Genomic DNA, 18,030 nt, shown 5'->3' with positions numbered 1-18,030 from the left:
ACTTGAAATATGAAGGAGTTCCTGTTGGCTCCAAGAGAAAAGTTTCATTCTTTTAACCTTCGTCAGTGTCTCCACCCCTACACACACACACACACACACACACACACACACACGCACGCACGCACGCACGCACGCACACACGCACACACGCACGCATACAAGCATACAGAAAGACACACAGACACATAGACACACATACACTCCCAAGCATACACACACTCACACACACACACATACCACACACAGACACATAGACACGCTCACACACACTAGTGTGGAAATACATTGGATGAAGTGCATACTTGTTTGTTACTTGACTTTGTGAATATCTGCTTATTGTGAATCTGATGCAGCAACACGTTTCACAGACTGGGAAAGATGTGGAACGCTCCAAAAACACTTGTTTGGAACATTCCACAGGTAAACAGGCTGATTGGATGAAGGAGATGAACACATGAAGCTGCTGTCAGTGAACAGTTTGATTATTGATGATTGATTCTGGTTTATTGATGTTTTACAGAGTTTATTGGATCACAGTTGTACTTTGTACTTTTACTTCAGTGAGATTTTGAACGTAGGACTTTTACTTCTAACAGAGTATTTCTTCACTGTGGTCTTGGTACCTTTACAGCGTGCAGCTTCAGCTTGTGCCTCCTCTGTCTCTCACCAGTGGTGATGAAACTCTGCCTCCTGCAGGCGGACAGCAGTAACTACAGGGACTCTCAGGTAGATCACAGGTAATCGTGTCTTTCTTTCACACCTTTTCAGACTGACTGTCTCTCAGCTGATCACAAAACTGAATGATGAGGAATATCCAGCTCCGCCTCCAACTCATGTCAAGATTTATACTGAAAATAAAATCCATTTATGATTACTGTCGTATTTAAGTGACTTAAAGGCAGCCGAAGCACCAAATGAGCACAGGTCACTTCCTGCTGTTTATTTGATGTTTTTTCAAAAATAACCAATTTGTAATTTCAAAAGAGTAAAACAGAAAAATTGAGTCTAAACTCAGTTCTGATGAAACATGTCGTGACTGTGTGTCTTCATTTTATGGAAGGTTTAAAACGTCAAATCAAAGACTTAAAGTGAAACGCAAAACTCGTCTTTTCACTGTTAATATGTCTTTTTAACAAAGTTTTCAGACATCGTTGATTTTATTTAGATTTATTTGAAGTTCAGTTTGTGCTGCTCACAACTTTCAAACATGACATTAAAACCAGGCTTTCACTCCCAGACAGCTGCTGCTGTCTGTCCTCTGAACTGAAGGAAACTCCCAGCATGCACCTGGAGCTGGCAGCTGTCAGTTGATGGTGAGGCTGAGCCACTGCAGGAGAGAAGAAGAGCTTGGTGATGATGTCATGAAGAGCTGTGTCATGTGACCACCGGCTGCAGCCTGTAGGGGGCATCAGCAGCACTTTATACTGGCATACTGGTTCAGCACCAGTTGGACCAGCACACCTTTACCTGCTGCAGGTCCAGCTCGATCTTCCCCTGGTTCTTCTTGTCCAGAGTCCTGAACATCTCTGAAGAGGAAAAAGGTTTGACAAATTTGACTGAAAAAAAAGTGACACTTCTGTGCTGGGAACACTGGGACCCAATCAGTAATATATTCATGTATGAATACTGAGATTCTTTTTGTAATGAACGGATGAGTCTGATGAGAATCAGTGTACGATGAGACTCACTGAAAAGCAACTGAAGACGAACCAGACAACCGACGAATGAGTCGAAGTCAACGGAGAAAAACGAGTCTGAGTAACGAATGACGAGTTCCTGAAGGACATAGCTGTTCACCTGGACACCTGGACACACAGAGAGACAGACAGAGACACAAGGAGAGACACAAGACTGAGTAACAGTAAATTAGTTTAGAACAATAAGTCGTGGAACCATTTCTAAGATCTGCTGCTTTGTACAGGAGGTCAGAGGTCAAACAGCTGAACGCAGCGTCCATTCAAGCCATCTGAAGAACCTGTAGAACCATCAATCAAAGCCCTGCTGAGTTCTTAATAAACACCAGAACCTCCTTTACTTCCAAGGAAGTTCCTTGTGGACTCCTGCCACAGTCTGTAGAACCTGTCAGGAGTTTGTTAAAGGACACCTTTACTCATTTACACTCCAGAACCTTCTGGAACCACTTGAACCTTTTTGTAAAGAACCTTAAGAAGTTCCTAAAGAACTGTGGACTCCACTCATTGAGCCCCGGAACCCTGTTAGAACACCTGGAACCTTCTCAAAACCACATAACTCCAATCAGAAGCTCTGGACCTCCTTCAGCTTCTGCTGGAACCACCAGGAGAACCTCTGGATGGTCCTGATGGATGTGATCAGCGATGGTCAGTCTCACCTGCTTCAGCCAGCGCTGCTCTCATCTCGTGACTGCTCATCGTACCGGAACCGTCTGAGTCGTGACTCTTAAAGATCTCCTAGAGGACGGAAGAGGAAGAGGAAGAGAAAGAAATCAGCTGTCAGTGAAATATTCCACAGTTAAACGTCCCATCAGACAGAAAGTGAGTCAAAGTACAGAGGCAGAAACTTCATGACATCAGATGTCTGTATTCATTCCTTTTATTGTTGTTGTTGTGAAATCTGACCCACAACGCTGATCAGTGGTGGAAGACTTTTCACTCTCTTTAATGAAGACTTCTAATACACACATTCAAAACCTGACTGAAGTAAAAGTATGTGAGTATAATCAGCTAAATGTACTCACAGTACTCAAAGTGAAAGTACTCCTGTAGCAGTAAAGTGTTTTATATCTGCTGTCTGTGGATTGATATTACTGCTGTACATGTTGAAGGTAGTACTCATTTGAAGTACTTTACATACTGTCATCCGCCTCTACAGTACAAGTAAGGGAGCAGTTACTATGGCGACAGGACCGCCTGTCCTCAGTGTGTCCACGAGGGTCTCACCAGATACTTCTGGATCATCAGCCACAGACGATGAAACTCCAGGAGACAAAGTTTACTGCTGCCGTCCATCTGAAGAGCAGTCAGAGACCAAAACCATAGGACTGTCCGTCTGTTTGTCTCTGTCCATCCGTCTGTCTGTCTGTCTGTCTATCTGTCTGTCTGTGTCCATCCATCTGTCCGTCCATCTGTCTGTCTCTGTCCATCCATCTGTCCGTCTGTCTGTCTGTCCCTGTCCATCTGTTCGTCTGTCTTTGTCTGTCCATCTGTCTGCCTGTCTGTTTGATTGTATGTCTGTCCGTCTGTCTGACTGTCTTTCTGTCCATTTGTCTGTCTTTCCATCCGTCCATCCATCAGTCTGTCTGTCTCTCTATTTGTCTCTCTCTCTCTCTCTCTCTCTCTCTCTCTCTCTTTCTGTCTGTCTCTCTTCCCATCTCTATGTCTGTCTGCCTGTCCTTCCGTCTGTCTGTCTTTCCATCCATCTGTCTGTCCATTTGACCATCTGTCTGTCTGTCTGTCTGTCTGTCTGTCTGTCTGTCTGTCTGTCTGTCTGTCTGTCTGTCTGTCTGTCTATTTCTCTCTCTTCCTGTCTCTCTGTCAGTCTGTCTCTCTGAATTGAAGGATACATCCAGCAGGCTGATGATGTCCCTGCAGGTCTGCAGACTGAAACCATCTGTTTTCACATCAGATCCTTGAATCAAAGAACACACAGGTGAGTTCACACCTGCAGCTTTCAGGTGAGTCTGAAGTGGTTCAATCAGCAGCACAGTGAACATTAAGAGCATTCAGACGATATTCTCGCATCCTTCATTACTCCTGATCTCCACAGCGTGAAGGAAAAACTCAATGTGTGACATTAAGCTGTTCTTACTGTGAGAGACCACTTTGTCCAAAATCTGTTGGAGCTCGAAGGCAGAAATCTCAGAGTCCTGTGGGACACAGAGACAGACGGGTTTGACTGACTGTCAGCTGCTCAGAATGAACTCATCAGTTTCACAATAAATGTAGTCAAATGTTCAGTTACGTTTCCGGAGATCTGGGCGAAGAGATGTCTGAAGTGAGGATCCACGTCTTGGTGTCCAACATCGGGCTGGAAGGACAAACATTAGAGAGATCGCATGAAATCCAAAAGAATGACTTGCAGCACGACGTTAATAACACCTCATGTCCACACGACACCACAGACCAGACATGAACGGACCCACATGAAGACACCACATCCTGCTCACGCTGCTCTGACAACATTAGTTCAGACCAGATGCATCACATGTGTTAGGAGACAAGAAGCTGTCCTCTGCAGAGAGGACGCTGTGATCCAAAGACAGAAGCTTCACATGTCGTGTGTTACAGGCTGAGAATTAAGGCCTGTGTTTTATTTTGAAAGTGGCTCAGTCCCTTTGTTTTTCTGATTGCCTGTGTTCATCTGCAGGTGTGTGCAGGTTTAAAAGACATGGCCACACCCCTTTCCCTCTCTCCATTCTCTTTCACAGGTCCAGGTCAGAGCCTGACAGGCTGCAGCTGAGATCCACGCTTACCTCTTTTCAGTTTGGTCATTTTATGAAATAAACCTCTTAAAAAGCTTCGCCTTGTGGCCGTGTGACACGTGTTGCTTCCCTTTGAGCCAGGGACGTAACACGTGATATCAGCAAACGAGCGTCACAGACCTGCTGGATGTCAGCGTGCACGTCCTCCTCCAGTGGACTGAAACAGACAGAGCACATTAAGACAATCATTCGGCAGGAAGGACCAGCTCTTGTCCCTCTGACCAGTCTGAACAGACATCTTGCAGCATGTTGGGACGGACCTGCTGTGGGCTGGTTTCTCCGTGAACACCCTCAGGATGAAACGTCCTCTGCGGTGCGGTTCGAAGGTGGAGGGGATGACGACGTACTCTCCGGGCGGCAGTTTGAAGCGGTCGCACACCTCCCTCATGTTGATGAAGTTCTGACTGCGAGCCACAGACGTCCCCCTCAGCAGGACCTCCGGGCCCAGCCGGATGTTACCGCGACCTTTATACTGACCACAGAAGAATGAAAGGGTCAGAGCTTGAAGTCCTGAAGGTCAGAGGGACTGACTGGATATTGGTCTCCATCCTACAAAATGTCTACAAACTAATTTAACTAAGTTAATTTATTATCTTATTTACTATTTTATCTGTAATGTGTGTTTTTTTATCTGTTCATATGTGCTACTGGACACCCGAATTTTCGCTCAGGGGATAAATAAAGTATCTATCTATCTATCTATCTATCTATCTATCTATCTATCTATCTATCTATCTATCTATCTGAAGCAAAACTCTCCTGAAAGCTGAAGAAGCAGATCCTGTTTGTCCTCAGTGGACTGAAGACGACTTTGACTTCAAACTGGATCAAAATGCATCTGGACTCACCTCATCAGGAACCTGGAAGAAAAACACAAAACAGAAAAGATCAGAAATACAGAAAGAACTTCATCAAAGTCTGACGTGTCCAAACGTCTCATTTCAGTCACCTGAAAGGTTTGACAAGGCAATGAGGCCAATACACGGTCAATACACAATCAATACACAATCAATACACGGTCAATACACAGTCAACACAGAGTCAATACACAATCAATATACGGTCAATACAATCAGGCAGTACTTCTTGTACTGGAGCATTTGTACTTTTTTGTATTGTTACTTTTAGTACTTCCACCATCCCTGGAGTATTTGTGTGTATTTGTACCTCATAGATGGCGAATCCAATGGTGTCAAGGTCTTGTCCAAAGCGTCTCTCCCTGCGAACGTCTTTCTGCATCAGACCAATCAGGACGGAGCAGCCGTCCTTGCCGTCGTGAGGGTCGTCATCCACGTCCTTGAGGCGGATGAAGAACTGAGGGTTGGAGCAGAACGTGGCTGCGGAGAGAAGAGGACGTCAGTTTACACTCACTGTTCTACTGTTCCACAGCCAATAAGAGACAAAGCAGCCAGGACGTGAGGTCCTCCAGCAGCCAATGAGATTGCCTGCTGCTGACGTTAAGCCACGCTGAATCTCTGTCAGTAACGTCTGACGGTTCACCGGAAGCGTCAATGAAACCACTGAGACAAACTACGAAAACACGCAGGACCACATTTTGAAAGCTAAGCTAACATCACTTTAACATTAATGCTAATACTGTCAAGGACAGAGAGTTCAGAGTTTACAATGAGGACTGGGTCTACTGAGGAGACTCAGTCAGCCATGGTCACAGCTGTAACCATGGAAACTGTTCACATCAAAGATGGCGGCAGCTGGAGCCTCCAGATGTTAAGAAGATGTAAATAAAGAATCAATGAGCCAAACCGAGGCCTGGATGAAGACCAGCTCACTGATCTGGATCTGTACCCGGATAGTTCCTGCAGCCTCCGGCGGTGGAGCCGATCCTCCACGCGCCTTCGAACTCGCTGTGGTTCCAGTGGCCGACGTCGAAGCTGCTGAGCGTGTCAGGTGTCAGGTTACAGATGTCAAGGCGGGAAAACTGACGCAGGAAATCTGGGTAGGACATCCTGCAGCCCGCAGACAGAAGAGACAAAGAAGAAGAACATCAGAACATCACCTGCCTGAGTACAACGTCTGACCTGAGCACACTGGGACTCTGAAACACGACGAGGAGACAAATACTGATTCTTGGAGCCCGTCGGTTTCATCTTGAACAGTCTGTTGTATTTTATAATATATGTTTATGTAACATCATATTGTTCTTTATGTAAAGAATGCAGTAAAAAGTACTACGCTTACCTCTGAAATGTATCAGAGTAGAATTGTAAAGTCATAGTAAAAGTACAAGCATGTCCGAATTGTACTTGAGTACAGTATAGTACAGTATTTGAATACAATCATGTAGTTACTTTGCACTGCTGGGATTACACATGCAGAATGAAAAGTGAAGAAAAATGAATGCACGCTGATGAATAAGAGCTAACGTAACTTTACAGGATTCATTACAAATATTACACATTACTACATTATGTGGTGTTTTAGAGAGGAAATTTCACTGATGACAATTAAAACCAACAAACATCAGTTTAAATTTAGGATGAACTGTCAACAGATTTATTAACTGGGCCAGTTATTGATCCGAGTCAACCCACCAGAACTCTCCGTCATCAGCCGAGTGATCCAGCTTCTTCTTCTCCTCTGGCTCTACTCCGTTCCACTCCTTCGAACTGACAAACAGTCAAACAAAGAGAAACATCAGACGCTGGAACAGTTTTCAGCATTCACTATAAGTGTTGGCGGTCTTTGGAGGTCCAGTTGTGGCTGTTTAGAGATGACTGAAGCTCTTTGAATATAAAGACAGATGTAAAAAACCTGCTCCATGACTTGTCGGATGAGCTGTCCATCAGATGGTTTATGGTTGATGGACATGAAATCATTTCAGTCAGAATTTTAAATTGTTGCACTTCCTGTTTTTAGTATTTTTACTTCTGAATGTGAACAATTGTCCCTTTAATTGACATTTTAAAATTCAGTCAGCATATTTTACCTCTGAAAACTGATTGGGTGAGTGACGAGCATACAGACAGAGACAGATAGACAGATCAATGTGAGGACCTGGACTCACTCATCACTCCAGGCCCCAGTCCACTCCACATGACCCCACGGGTTCCTGATCCTCAGCAGCTCCACAGGAGAACCAAAGTGAAGAACCTACAGGACGAAACCTGCAGCTGTAAACATCCAGTTTGAGGAACAAGTCCACCTGCCCCCCTGCTGGTCCAGACCAGGAGGGAACGAGTCCATCTGCCCTCCTGCTGGTCCAGACCAGGAGGGAACGAGTCCATCTGCCCTCCTGCTGGTCCAGACCAGGAGGAAACAAGTCCACCTGCCCCCCTGCTGGTCCAGACCAGGAGGAAATGAGTCCACCTGCCCCCCTGCTGGTCCAGACCAGGAGGAGACGAGTCCATCTGCGCCCCTGCTGGTCTGTTGGTCCTGATGTATGGTTGCAACCATGGAGACATAAGTTTCATCTTAACTACTCTGGAGAAAAGTCCAAATGATCTTTTCACTTCCTGTGTCCAGTGAAAAGTATTCTGAATTATTCTTAACGCGACATAATTCATGTTACCACACCGAGGCCAAGCCTACGCCGAGTTTTGGAGCCTCCGGTCATTTCCCAGAATGCCTCACCTGCTGTGCAGCAGTAATGGAGTAGGCATGACCTTTAACCAGCTTCTGACCAGTGATCGCCTCCGTCTCTTGTGAACTGGAACTCTGAGAAAGATGGAAATATGTAAATATTGAATGAGTTTTTATTCTTCTTTGATATCGTAAATATTTAGCTAATTAGCTAAATGAGCTAATAATTGTTCTTATATTGCTCTATGTTCTGTTCAGGGCCAGAGGTTTACGTCGATGGAGCAGCCGAGCAGCGAGCCGAGCTTCAGAGCCTTCCTAACGATGTTAAACAGGAAGGGTGGAGCCTCCTTCAGGTTGTAGCTTTCTGAGATTCCTCCGGTGAAATCCTCAAAACCCTCAATAATCAAACCTCCAGTCAGAACCTCGTACGAGCTGTTCACCCTGCAGGAGGAGACACAGCACAGTTAGTCCTCAGCTCTGTGGAGTGATGCTGATTTATGGATGAACACCTCAATCTGCTAAATTATTACATTCATATTAACAAGTCTCTTATTTAACTAACCTCAAATATCTGCTGTCAACTATACAAAAGAGCACATTTCATGAAGACATGGAAGTGTGTCAGCTTCAGCTGAAAGACGGTGGCTGAAGTGTTTGAAACCACTTCAGTGTCTTTACGTGTATTTGTGTAACAGCCACAGTTCAAGAGTCAGTTCAGGTGTCAGTGATCAAAGCGCTGGAAGAACTTATCGTCTCGTGAAAAGTGAGTACGTGTATGTGAGCTGAAAGCTGCTGCAGTGCCAGCTGAACCCTGAACACAAGCAAAGTGAAAATATGTGAAATGCGACGCCACACACTGTCATTTCAGACGCAACCACAAATAATGGAAGTTCAATGGGAACTGAAGTGTGAAAGCTGAGAGGAGTTGACTGGTCATCTGAGGGGTCAACAGGAAGTGGACACACTGAAAACAGCTGAAATGTCAGCCTGAGAGTTAAAGTGACAGTTTAAGTTTAATGTAGGAGCTGAAAGGAAGCTGAAGTGTGTACAGTGTGTGTACAATGTGTACAGTGTGCGTACAGTGTGTGTACAGTGTGTGAGTGTCAGTACTGAAGTTATCAGTGAAAACCACTCCTGTAAAATTAGCCTAAAATGCCGTCCAAGATACAGAGACCCAAAGTAAACTAAAAGCTGTTCTCCAACCATTTAGAGTAGAAACACACACCAGCAGATGACTTTATCCGATCTTTGTCTTATCCGCTGGAAAACGCAACATGTGGTCCCACTGTCATGTCTTCTCTCAGTCCAAGTACAATGAAACTGATGACTGTAACTCAGAAACTGAATATTTTCATTTGTTTTCTCTGATCGTACATGTGGGCATTCTCCAAAAAAAGGCCATTTACTATATCTAGATAAATATCTATATTTACTGTATATTTAGGAAAGATATTATTAGCCCATCTATATTTTGGGGTTCTATACTTATATTTAGGCTATATGTCTTGAGGCCATTTATTAGCTTTATCATTTCAAACGCTGTCTAATATCCCAACTTTTCTTGTATTGATTGATTGATTTGGCTGTTAATTACGTACTGAAGTGGCAGATCCTTGTTTTAGAAATTTCATTTTACCTGCCCAATCACCTGTCCACAAACTCTCATTGGCTGTTGTCTGCTGTGGACATTACATGGAAGATCCTAAATGGTCAAGTGAGGTGTCAATCAAAAGGTCTTCAGAGTTATAACAGAGAAATGTGGAAGATTGCTGGTAATTTGAACTGATAAACATCTTTCTGTGGATTATTACGGTATTTCAGATCAAATAGTTTTTTGGATCGGATCATCTGGACCTTTGCTATCGATCTGTTTGGTACTGTGACTCTTCAACAGTCAGTTGCTTCAGTTTTCTAATCATCTGTTGTTGGTGTTGAATGTTGTTTGTTTCTGCTGTTTTGATTCCATCTTTAAACAGTTTGCAACAATCAAATCACAAAAAATCTTCACTTCAACAATTTAACCTGAATGCAGCGTTTGTCGAACGACGAGCAGAGAGCCGAGCACGACCTGAATGTTGATGAAAGAGCGGCTGAAAGCCGACTTCATTAAACTGATAGTTACTGTGAGAGTGACTGAAGAAGTTAGAGTGAGAGTTTAAAGGCAGCTGGAGGAAAAGCACTCAAGGAAGAATGAACATCTGTCAAAATAAAACTCACACTAATAACAACTGAACCGAAAAGTAACCTGACAAACTGACAGCTCGTACAGCTTCTTCAAAATAAAAGCTCAGCGCTAAAAGACACTGGTGTCCATCACACAGACTGTAGGACGTGAAAGTGATGTTCACTCTGCAGAGTGTTTGAGGTGAGGCAGAATAAATCAGAGCAGGTGAGACAGTTTTACCTGTTTTCAGTGTAAAGAGCTGAGTCAGCAGCTCTGTTTGTTTTCCAGGCTGGTTGAAGCCGAGTGTTTACTGAGTAAACTGTCCTCCACCCTGATGCTAATCCCCTCCACCACACACACACACACACACACACACACACACACACACACACACACACACACACACACACACACACACACACTGGGCTTCCTGCTGTTGGTGTTTAGAGGCTGATCTGGAGTCAGCTGAAGTGAATAATGAATCGTACAGTTGCCTGTAGTCTTTAGTCCCTCTGTCCTCCATCTGTCCTGAGTGTTTAAGAAACCCTGCGAAATGAGACTATTTTTCACTTCATGCTCAATGAAGTTAGAGGAGGGCTGAGCTGTAAGCTCGCTGGCAAACAGAACTCTGATGCTAAATGGATCAAACGCCCAGATGATGTCTTTAGAGCTTCAGCTTCAGAGCAACTTTCACAGGAATGAACAGAACGACGAGAAAGAAGCTGAAAGGGGAGATTAAGTGAAAGTGCAGGAAGAAAAGGGGGAGTCAGCTGACGTGTAAACAGGAAGTGTTCCGGCTGGAGGAAAGTGAAATGTTCGACTGAAGCGTCTGAACTGCAGATAGTTAAAGTGACACTTTACGTGAACTGAAGCATAAACACTAAAATCAGTCCTTTCAATTAAAAGTTGAACTGCAAATACTGAAAGTAGTTTAAAGTGTAAGTACGTAAAACGGTTTTAAACAGTGAGAGAAACCACTGAAAGAAAGTGAAGTGTCTGAAGTACACAGTTAAAATGTCAGTCAATGTGACGTCTGAAGGTGTTGAAATGGGACATGAGAAATGCTTGTAAACTAAATAACGTGCTTGAGCTTTAATGTCAAACAGTGCAGTTCATCCTGAGGGACCATGAACGTGGGTCTTACTTGGCGTAGGCTTTCTCCAGCAAGGCGCTCCAGAACTCTGCTCCATCTGCTGAGTGAACGAACAGCAGCTTCCCGTCTCTGGTGGGCAGCCGGTCGTCCACGACCACATCCACCCACTCCCCGTACTGCCACAGCTACAGGTACAAACAAACATGATGTCACTTCCTGTGTAACATCCCTACTTGCAGTGAATTCCTTGATTTGGCTGGAAATGACCAGCTGAAGCAGCAGATCCTTGATTTTGGGATTTCATTGGCTACGAAGCGCAAGTCACTTTCAACAATGACTCTCATTGGCTGTTGACCGCTGAGTCAGAAACCATCTAAATCCTTCAGGGGACCAGGAACATGAATAAAGACACAGCTTCAGCTCTTGGTGTCACTTCCTGTGGAGGAGGGATACATAGTTTCCATCATGTGGTTGCTGAGAACAATAGAGAGTCCTCAAAGAGCTCTGATGATGTTCTCTGCTCTGCAAATACAGTAAAACCCTTTAAAAGGATTATCTGATACAAACAGTGTTTGACGAAACTGAACACAGCAGCACTTTTTCTACTCATGACAAGTTCATGCTTTGGAGATACATGGTTTTCACAGGACAGAGTTTATGACAAAGTTATGTCATGATGTTTTCTCTGAAGTCAACAAACCAAAACTATAACCACACAACTACACCCTGATTAGTAAAATTGTCGTGGTTTTTAATTTAAAATGTGAAACTTTAGAGAAACTATGAAACTATAGAGAGTTTCATCTCAGGCTCAGACACAAACCATCAAATACCATGTAAAAACACATCCATGTAGAATATGTGGGGACTGTAAATACTGTAAAAACCTTCACCATCAGTTTGTGATCATTTAAAACTCAAAGTCTTCTTTCTACACTCTCAGGGTTGTCCTCAGGGGACGGAGGACGGTCGGAGACAAACTCCGAAGACGGCCACAAGATGTGACTGAAAGGCCCAGAGGAAGAAGTTCAGCAGAGGGCCGTATGAATGAACTTTAGTGTCATTATTGATTGTTGTTATTGATTATTGATTGTTATTATTGACTATTGATTGCTGTTATTGATTACTGATTGATGTTTGTTGTTTGTGACTTCAAAGGGACCTGGAAGTGGAAGATGCCGGCATACTGTGAGCTGAAACTCTGTCCAGGAGGAACCACTCTGTTCAGGATCTGAGGGTCCAGAGTCAGAGAGGCGATGGCGGCCAGCAGCCAGCAGTCACCTGACAGACACACACCAGGTCACATGATCACACCTCAGACCTCACACACCTGTGTGTGTGTGTGTGTGTGTGTGTGTGTGTGTGTGTGTGTGTGTGTGTGTGTGTGTGTGTGTGTGTGTGTGTGTGTGTGTCTGTGTCTGTGTGTCTGTGTTCTCACCCAGCACTCCCTGACAGATGTCTGTTCTCTTCGCTCCATCAACAATGAACTGAGGATCAGAATACAGCTCCTGATAGGACAAGACAGCAAGTGATTAATGATGTCATCACTGTCTTCTTCATCATCACCATCAGAAAGAAAAAAAAGGCCGTTTCTCAATATGTGTTCTTCTCTGTACTTGTGTTCTTGTGTACTTGAGAAACGTCATCACTCTGAGTCCAAGTACTGTTCCAATTCTCAAGTCCGCATCTCGACAAGTACACTCAAATACCCGGATGTGTTCTTGCCCCTCCCACTTTATCGAGGATGCATCGGATGGTGACTTGTGCGGACTTGGGGCAACCACGTATCCCAGAATGCCTTTCGTCGCAACGATGCTGGAGGAGAGGACTCACAACTATAAGTTACAAGTTTGGAAATACTGCTGTTTTAGTAGTACGGAATGTGGTTTTAAGATTATTTTATGTGAGAAAGTGGATGTTAAAACTTAAAATCTGTGGTCGACTCATCACAATAGCGCGTAGTTTAAAATTTGCTCCAAAGTTTTTGGAGATGTGTCGTCCTGCTAACGTCATCAAGTACGCTGCTGTCCCAATTGCAGAATGACGGTCCTGCGTCCTCCCGTCCTGGAGAGACTGTACTCCCAAGTCGAATTTGCTAAGTCCGAACTGCCAAGTTCGTAATCCGAACTTGGCGTACTTGGTATTGAGAAACGGCCAAAGTTTGTTTCAAGTTTGTCTCCAAAACACAAATTCAGACTTCATCATCATAACAGGAAGTCAAGAAAAATGGAGAGAAATGTGGTGACGAAGAGCTCAAAGTGATGCCGTCACCATGTTCGTTCAGTCATTAATTAACATTCATAATAATAATTATTTAAAAAACATTCAAATCATTGACAGGAAAAGCAGCAAATCAAACATCTGAGAAGCCGAAACCTGCAGAGGGTGAAAATGAAACCTGTCCAGGCGTAACAGTGTTCGGAGACATGTGGTTAATAATCAACACAAACTGAGTCAGACTCTTTTTAATACTGGGGGGTGATTTAATCTTTAATGTCCTCAAACAGCAGCTGCACAGAGGCACCAGTGGATAAATACACTGCTGTTTGTCAAGAGATAGTTCCAACACACGACTCCTCGGATGAGGTTTTTCCATCTGTGTTTGTTAATCATTCATAATCTCCACTTCCTGTTACTTCATAATCTCCACTTCCTGCTCTCCTACACAGCATTTACCTGCTCGCTCTCTGCCCCGCCTTCATTTTTTGGCTCACACTGTATTTTCAGAAAGTGGATCCTGGATCCTTAAAAACCTCTAGGCCTTAAGTCAGTGAAAGAAACAGCCTGTTAAATACATCAGCTGTGGAGCATCCTGGCTCTGATTAGGCTCAAACGCTGCCCTGGAAGCGTCCTAATGTAAATGGATCGGCGGTTTGGGCTCCTAAAGCAGCCTTCCCTAATGATGTTTCTTGCTGACACAGCACCAGCCTGAGAGCATCCGGTCCAGCCAGGCCTTGGTCTGATGCCATCCACCAAAACGACAAATCCAGCAAGAAATTAAACAAGAGGGTACCAACAACTGAAGTCTCTGTGGGAAAAAGATCCTCCTCTTTTAGTAGAGAGCCACAGAGTTCCTGGTCCAGTCCAGCTTGCTGCCCAGGTGGACACCCAGGTATTCATGCTCCTGTATAATCTCCACCCTAATGGAAGCTGGGGTAGAAGGGGGGGGGGGTCTCCTCAGGTAGTCCATGAACCACCAGAGGAGCATCCACCTGCATGGCAGTCGTCTTCTTCCCCAGTAGTGCAGACCAGATGGTGTTAAAGGCACCAGACAAGTCAAAGAATGTGATTCTGATCGCGCATGCATACACACAATCGCTGATTGATTAAAATCTAAATTTCAAACTATTTTCTGGTTTCTGCAGCGTTTCAGATCTTCAGGCGTTTTGTTTTTATCACAGTAAACTGAAAGAACCTTTTTCACTGATGTTTCACAGGCTAAAAGATGAAAAGATGATTGACATTAATCAATAAAAATCACACACACTCAGTGTCTCAGCTCACCGTGGGTCGTTTCCACTCCACTCCGATGGTTTTGGAGGAGTAGCGTCCCAGCTCGTTGTATCCCAGAGAGTCCCAGTCTGCAGGGAAGGTCGGGTCACAGAACAGCGATCCGGTCTGCAGACACTCGCTCCTCAACTGCTCAAAGTTCTGCTGGTTGAAGGAGACGGCGTTGGCCCGACTGCCGGTGCCCTCCTCCTCCCGGGCCTTCCTCCTGGCCAGCTCTGCTGCCGTGCTCGCCATATTGAGAGAACCTGCTGAGAACCTGCTGAAAACCTGCTGAGAGCCTGATGAGAACCTGCTGAGATTCAGTCGTGCTGGTGAAATCTGGCTGGCAGTTGGTCTCCTGACAGCCTGGCTGAGGTGTGAAGTGTGAGCTGTAAGTGAACTGTGCAGGTGCTGTTGGTGTGTGTGTGTGTGTGTGTGTGTGTGTGTGTGTGTGTGTGTGTGGATGAGTGTGTGCTTCTCAGGTATAAAGGTGGTCAGGCATAAGGGGGTGGAGCACTGGTCCAGGTGAGGGAGCATTGTGTTATCAGTTGACTCTGAATTATTCAGTCAACAGTCTTGTAAATAGTCTTGTTAATACTCAGCACACCTGAAACACACCTGAACACAGATTGAACTCAAACTGGCTCAGCTGCTTCAGAAATGTTTTCAGGTCTTTGGTGTCACATGATCTACAGTTCAGCCCTGCGGACTCTGATGCCTTACCAGCTGAGAAAGGCCTGGATTAAAAACCTCAGTCCACCTCAACTCTGTCATCACTGACACCTTCATGCAGCTGGGCTGAACTGGATTGACCACGGAGCTGCAGAGACCCCTGAGACTCGACCTCCTTTGACTTAACATTTGGACAAAATCCAGTAAAGACAACTCAAGGTCAAATGAGAACACCAGATGTTCGTTGCCCCTCTGTCTCCCCCTGCTGTCCATAAGATGCTCAAACTCTGTACACTGTCCTCCTCCGCCCTGCTGAGCCCTCAGACGCTGCTCAAGGTCACAGCCTGGGATCAGTCCTCACAGGTGGGTAATTCAGACCAGGTCCAGCAGCTGGATGGGGTCAGACCTCCATGTCAAGAGGAGACCAGTGGTACATCCCAAGTGGTCGTGGTCTGCCATCTTGCAGCCCATCCCAAAGCTCCCAAAGAGAGGTCTAGATTTAGTGTGACAGACTACATGAGTACACAACACAACCCCTGAGATCCTTTCCAAACCTGAACCCAAACTGAACCACATCCAGGTCCAGATCCATGTCATGGAGTCGGCGGGTCCTGAAGCTGTTGTGAGTCCACAGAAGGACCAACTGCTCCGAGGAGCGAGGATGCACGACAGCAACTTTCACAGAAGTCCTTCACCGGCTGGCATGCCACCAATCTGGATAGCAGTTACTGATTGGATGCTGCAGCTGATCGAACTGATCTGATTCGTCACAACATCACTGCAGTTTCATCCCAGAGAGAAGAAGAAAACAGATTAAAGTCTTCATCATCATGTCAAAAGATCTGAACAGCTTTTCATCGTCTCTTATTTCTTCCATTAACTGTTATTGTGGATCCAGGAAAGTCCGTCCGTCAGCATCGTTTCAGTCAGTGATGCTGATGAGCGGCAGTTTGACATTTTTACATGATTTGAATTTCATTCAAACATTCACTCAAATAAATGATTTCCAGCATTCAAACAACTCCATGATCATATTCTATTAAATCATGAATTCACATTCAGAATATCAGTGAATGCAAAATAAATGAAATGAAGGTCCTGCCAGTGGGACTGGTTTCTGTCTCTGAGCAGGTTCAGCAGACTGCAGGTGGTTCTTCAGGTGAGAACTGCTGCTCTGACAACTGAGACAAATGATCGGTTGATCACAGCTGTGATTGGCTGTGATCAATTGTGACCGGCTGTGATCAGCTGATCCAGCTGTGATCGGCTGTGATCAGAAACAGGACAGGCTGTCTCATTCCTGCTCTCTCATGTTTGCTGCATCCTTTCTCAAATGTTCTCTGTCTTTGGATTTTGGAGGTTCTCTGCTCCTCAGTCTTCAGAGGTTAAACGTTGGAGTGACGGATGCTGCAGCCAGAGGCTGTGATTGGATGCCTCTTTGTCTTCTCTTGAATAGGATAGGCTGTCCACATACTTTTGGCCGTCCAGATTCATTTCATTCCGTTTGGACTTGTTCTGTGTTTGAGCTTCCTGCTTCAGAAAGGCCACAGGAGGAGGAGGAGATCTGGCTCCTCCTCTGCTGCTCGGTTTTCGGGGCGGAGGTCTAACTCTGAAAATCTGCTCTGAGAGAAAAGTTTGGCCAAACAAGTTGCGGAGTCTTCCTCACTTTTCTCCCTCTGGATCTTCATCATGTCCGGCGTGGCGTCCACTCTGGCCAAGAAGCGCGCCTTGGCTGCGGGCTTCGGCACCAACGCCAACGCGATGCGCTACCTGAACCAGGACTTCACGGCTCTGAGGGCGCAGTGCCGCTCCGCCGGAAAACTCTTCTGCGACCCGACGTTCCCCGCCGCGCCCGAGGCCCTGGGCTTCAACGAGCTGGGCCGGAGCTCATATAAGGTTCGGGGAGTCACCTGGAAGAGGCCCACGGTAAGGACCCGGGCCTGGATCCAGATCTGGATCTGGGTTTGCTTCAGGATGGGTGGGTGGGGTTGGAGGGGCGGGGCGGCTGTGTGGAGTTGGGGGGTGGGGGTGAGGGGTAGTTTGCTGCTGGAAAAAAAACAGGACCCTCCAAAAAAGTGTTTATCATACAAATATTCCAGAGACGGATATGAGCCTGTACAAATACTGCAGTTGTTCTACAAATACTGCAGTTATTATACAGTTACTGCAGTATTACAGAGTTCAACTTCAGCAAACAGACGTTAAAGACATGCAGAGATTTATCAGGTTATGTTGTTTATCTGAACAGCAGCAGCAACAACAATAACAACAGAGAAATGTTACAGAAACTTTGAAGATTTTTCCTCCTGATGTGCAACTACAGTAACGCCTGCATGCAGTGCACAGAAGTACAGATATAGATATTGTCATAGAGATAGAGGCAGTGTAGAGATATCAGTAGTACAGGTATCACAGATGTACTGTGTCATAGTAATATTATAGTAGTATCATCAGAATCAGCTTTATGTGAGCACATACAAGCAAAGTGACTCAAGTATAAACGAAGAAGAAAAGACTCAACGAGGACAAAAAGACAAAAGCAACAACAAAAGACTAAACAATAAGTTAAATAATGCAAACATATAAAAACAGTAAACCAAATATTTAAAGAAT

At 45.0% G+C, this 18,030-nt stretch overlaps 2 protein-coding genes across 3 annotated transcripts in view; one reads left to right on the top strand and one right to left on the bottom strand.

Moving 5' to 3' along the window:
* Nucleotides 1–1,212: 1,212 nt before the first annotated feature.
* LOC139350145 (calpain-2 catalytic subunit-like) lies at nt 1,213–15,098 on the bottom strand. The gene is made up of 21 exons (XM_070991287.1): nt 14,761–15,098; nt 12,695–12,764; nt 12,419–12,537; nt 11,308–11,441; nt 8,272–8,440; nt 8,051–8,134; nt 7,485–7,570; nt 7,012–7,086; nt 6,266–6,426; nt 5,627–5,796; nt 5,308–5,319; nt 4,720–4,931; nt 4,580–4,616; nt 3,940–4,005; nt 3,787–3,844; nt 3,542–3,606; nt 2,919–2,987; nt 2,351–2,429; nt 1,689–1,805; nt 1,468–1,526; nt 1,213–1,327 (listed from the first exon to the last, which is right to left on the bottom strand). The coding sequence occupies exons 1-21, from the start codon at nt 14,998–15,000 to the stop codon at nt 1,304–1,306; spliced, it is 2,106 nt and encodes a 701-aa protein (XP_070847388.1). The 5' UTR covers nt 15,001–15,098; the 3' UTR covers nt 1,213–1,303.
* A 1,885-nt stretch (nt 15,099–16,983) lies between these two features.
* LOC139350113 (calpain-2 catalytic subunit-like) overlaps nt 16,984–18,030 on the top strand; it is a 15,843-nt gene continuing 14,796 nt past the window's right edge. The window contains exon 1 of one of the 2 annotated variants that reach the window (XM_070991230.1): nt 16,984–17,343. In XM_070991230.1, coding sequence (XP_070847331.1) covers nt 17,107–17,343 — 237 coding nt within the window. In that variant the 5' untranslated portion in view covers nt 16,984–17,106. The remainder of the gene's footprint in view (nt 17,344–18,030) is intronic. The other variant, XM_070991241.1, reaches the window with a different exon arrangement.

Source organism: Chaetodon trifascialis, chromosome 2 (genome assembly GCF_039877785.1).
Source record: "Chaetodon trifascialis isolate fChaTrf1 chromosome 2, fChaTrf1.hap1, whole genome shotgun sequence".
NCBI classification, from domain to species: domain Eukaryota; kingdom Metazoa; phylum Chordata; class Actinopteri; order Chaetodontiformes; family Chaetodontidae; genus Chaetodon; species Chaetodon trifascialis.
The sequence above is the reverse complement of the archived record's forward strand: the minus strand, read 5'-3'. Positions and strand labels throughout refer to the sequence as shown.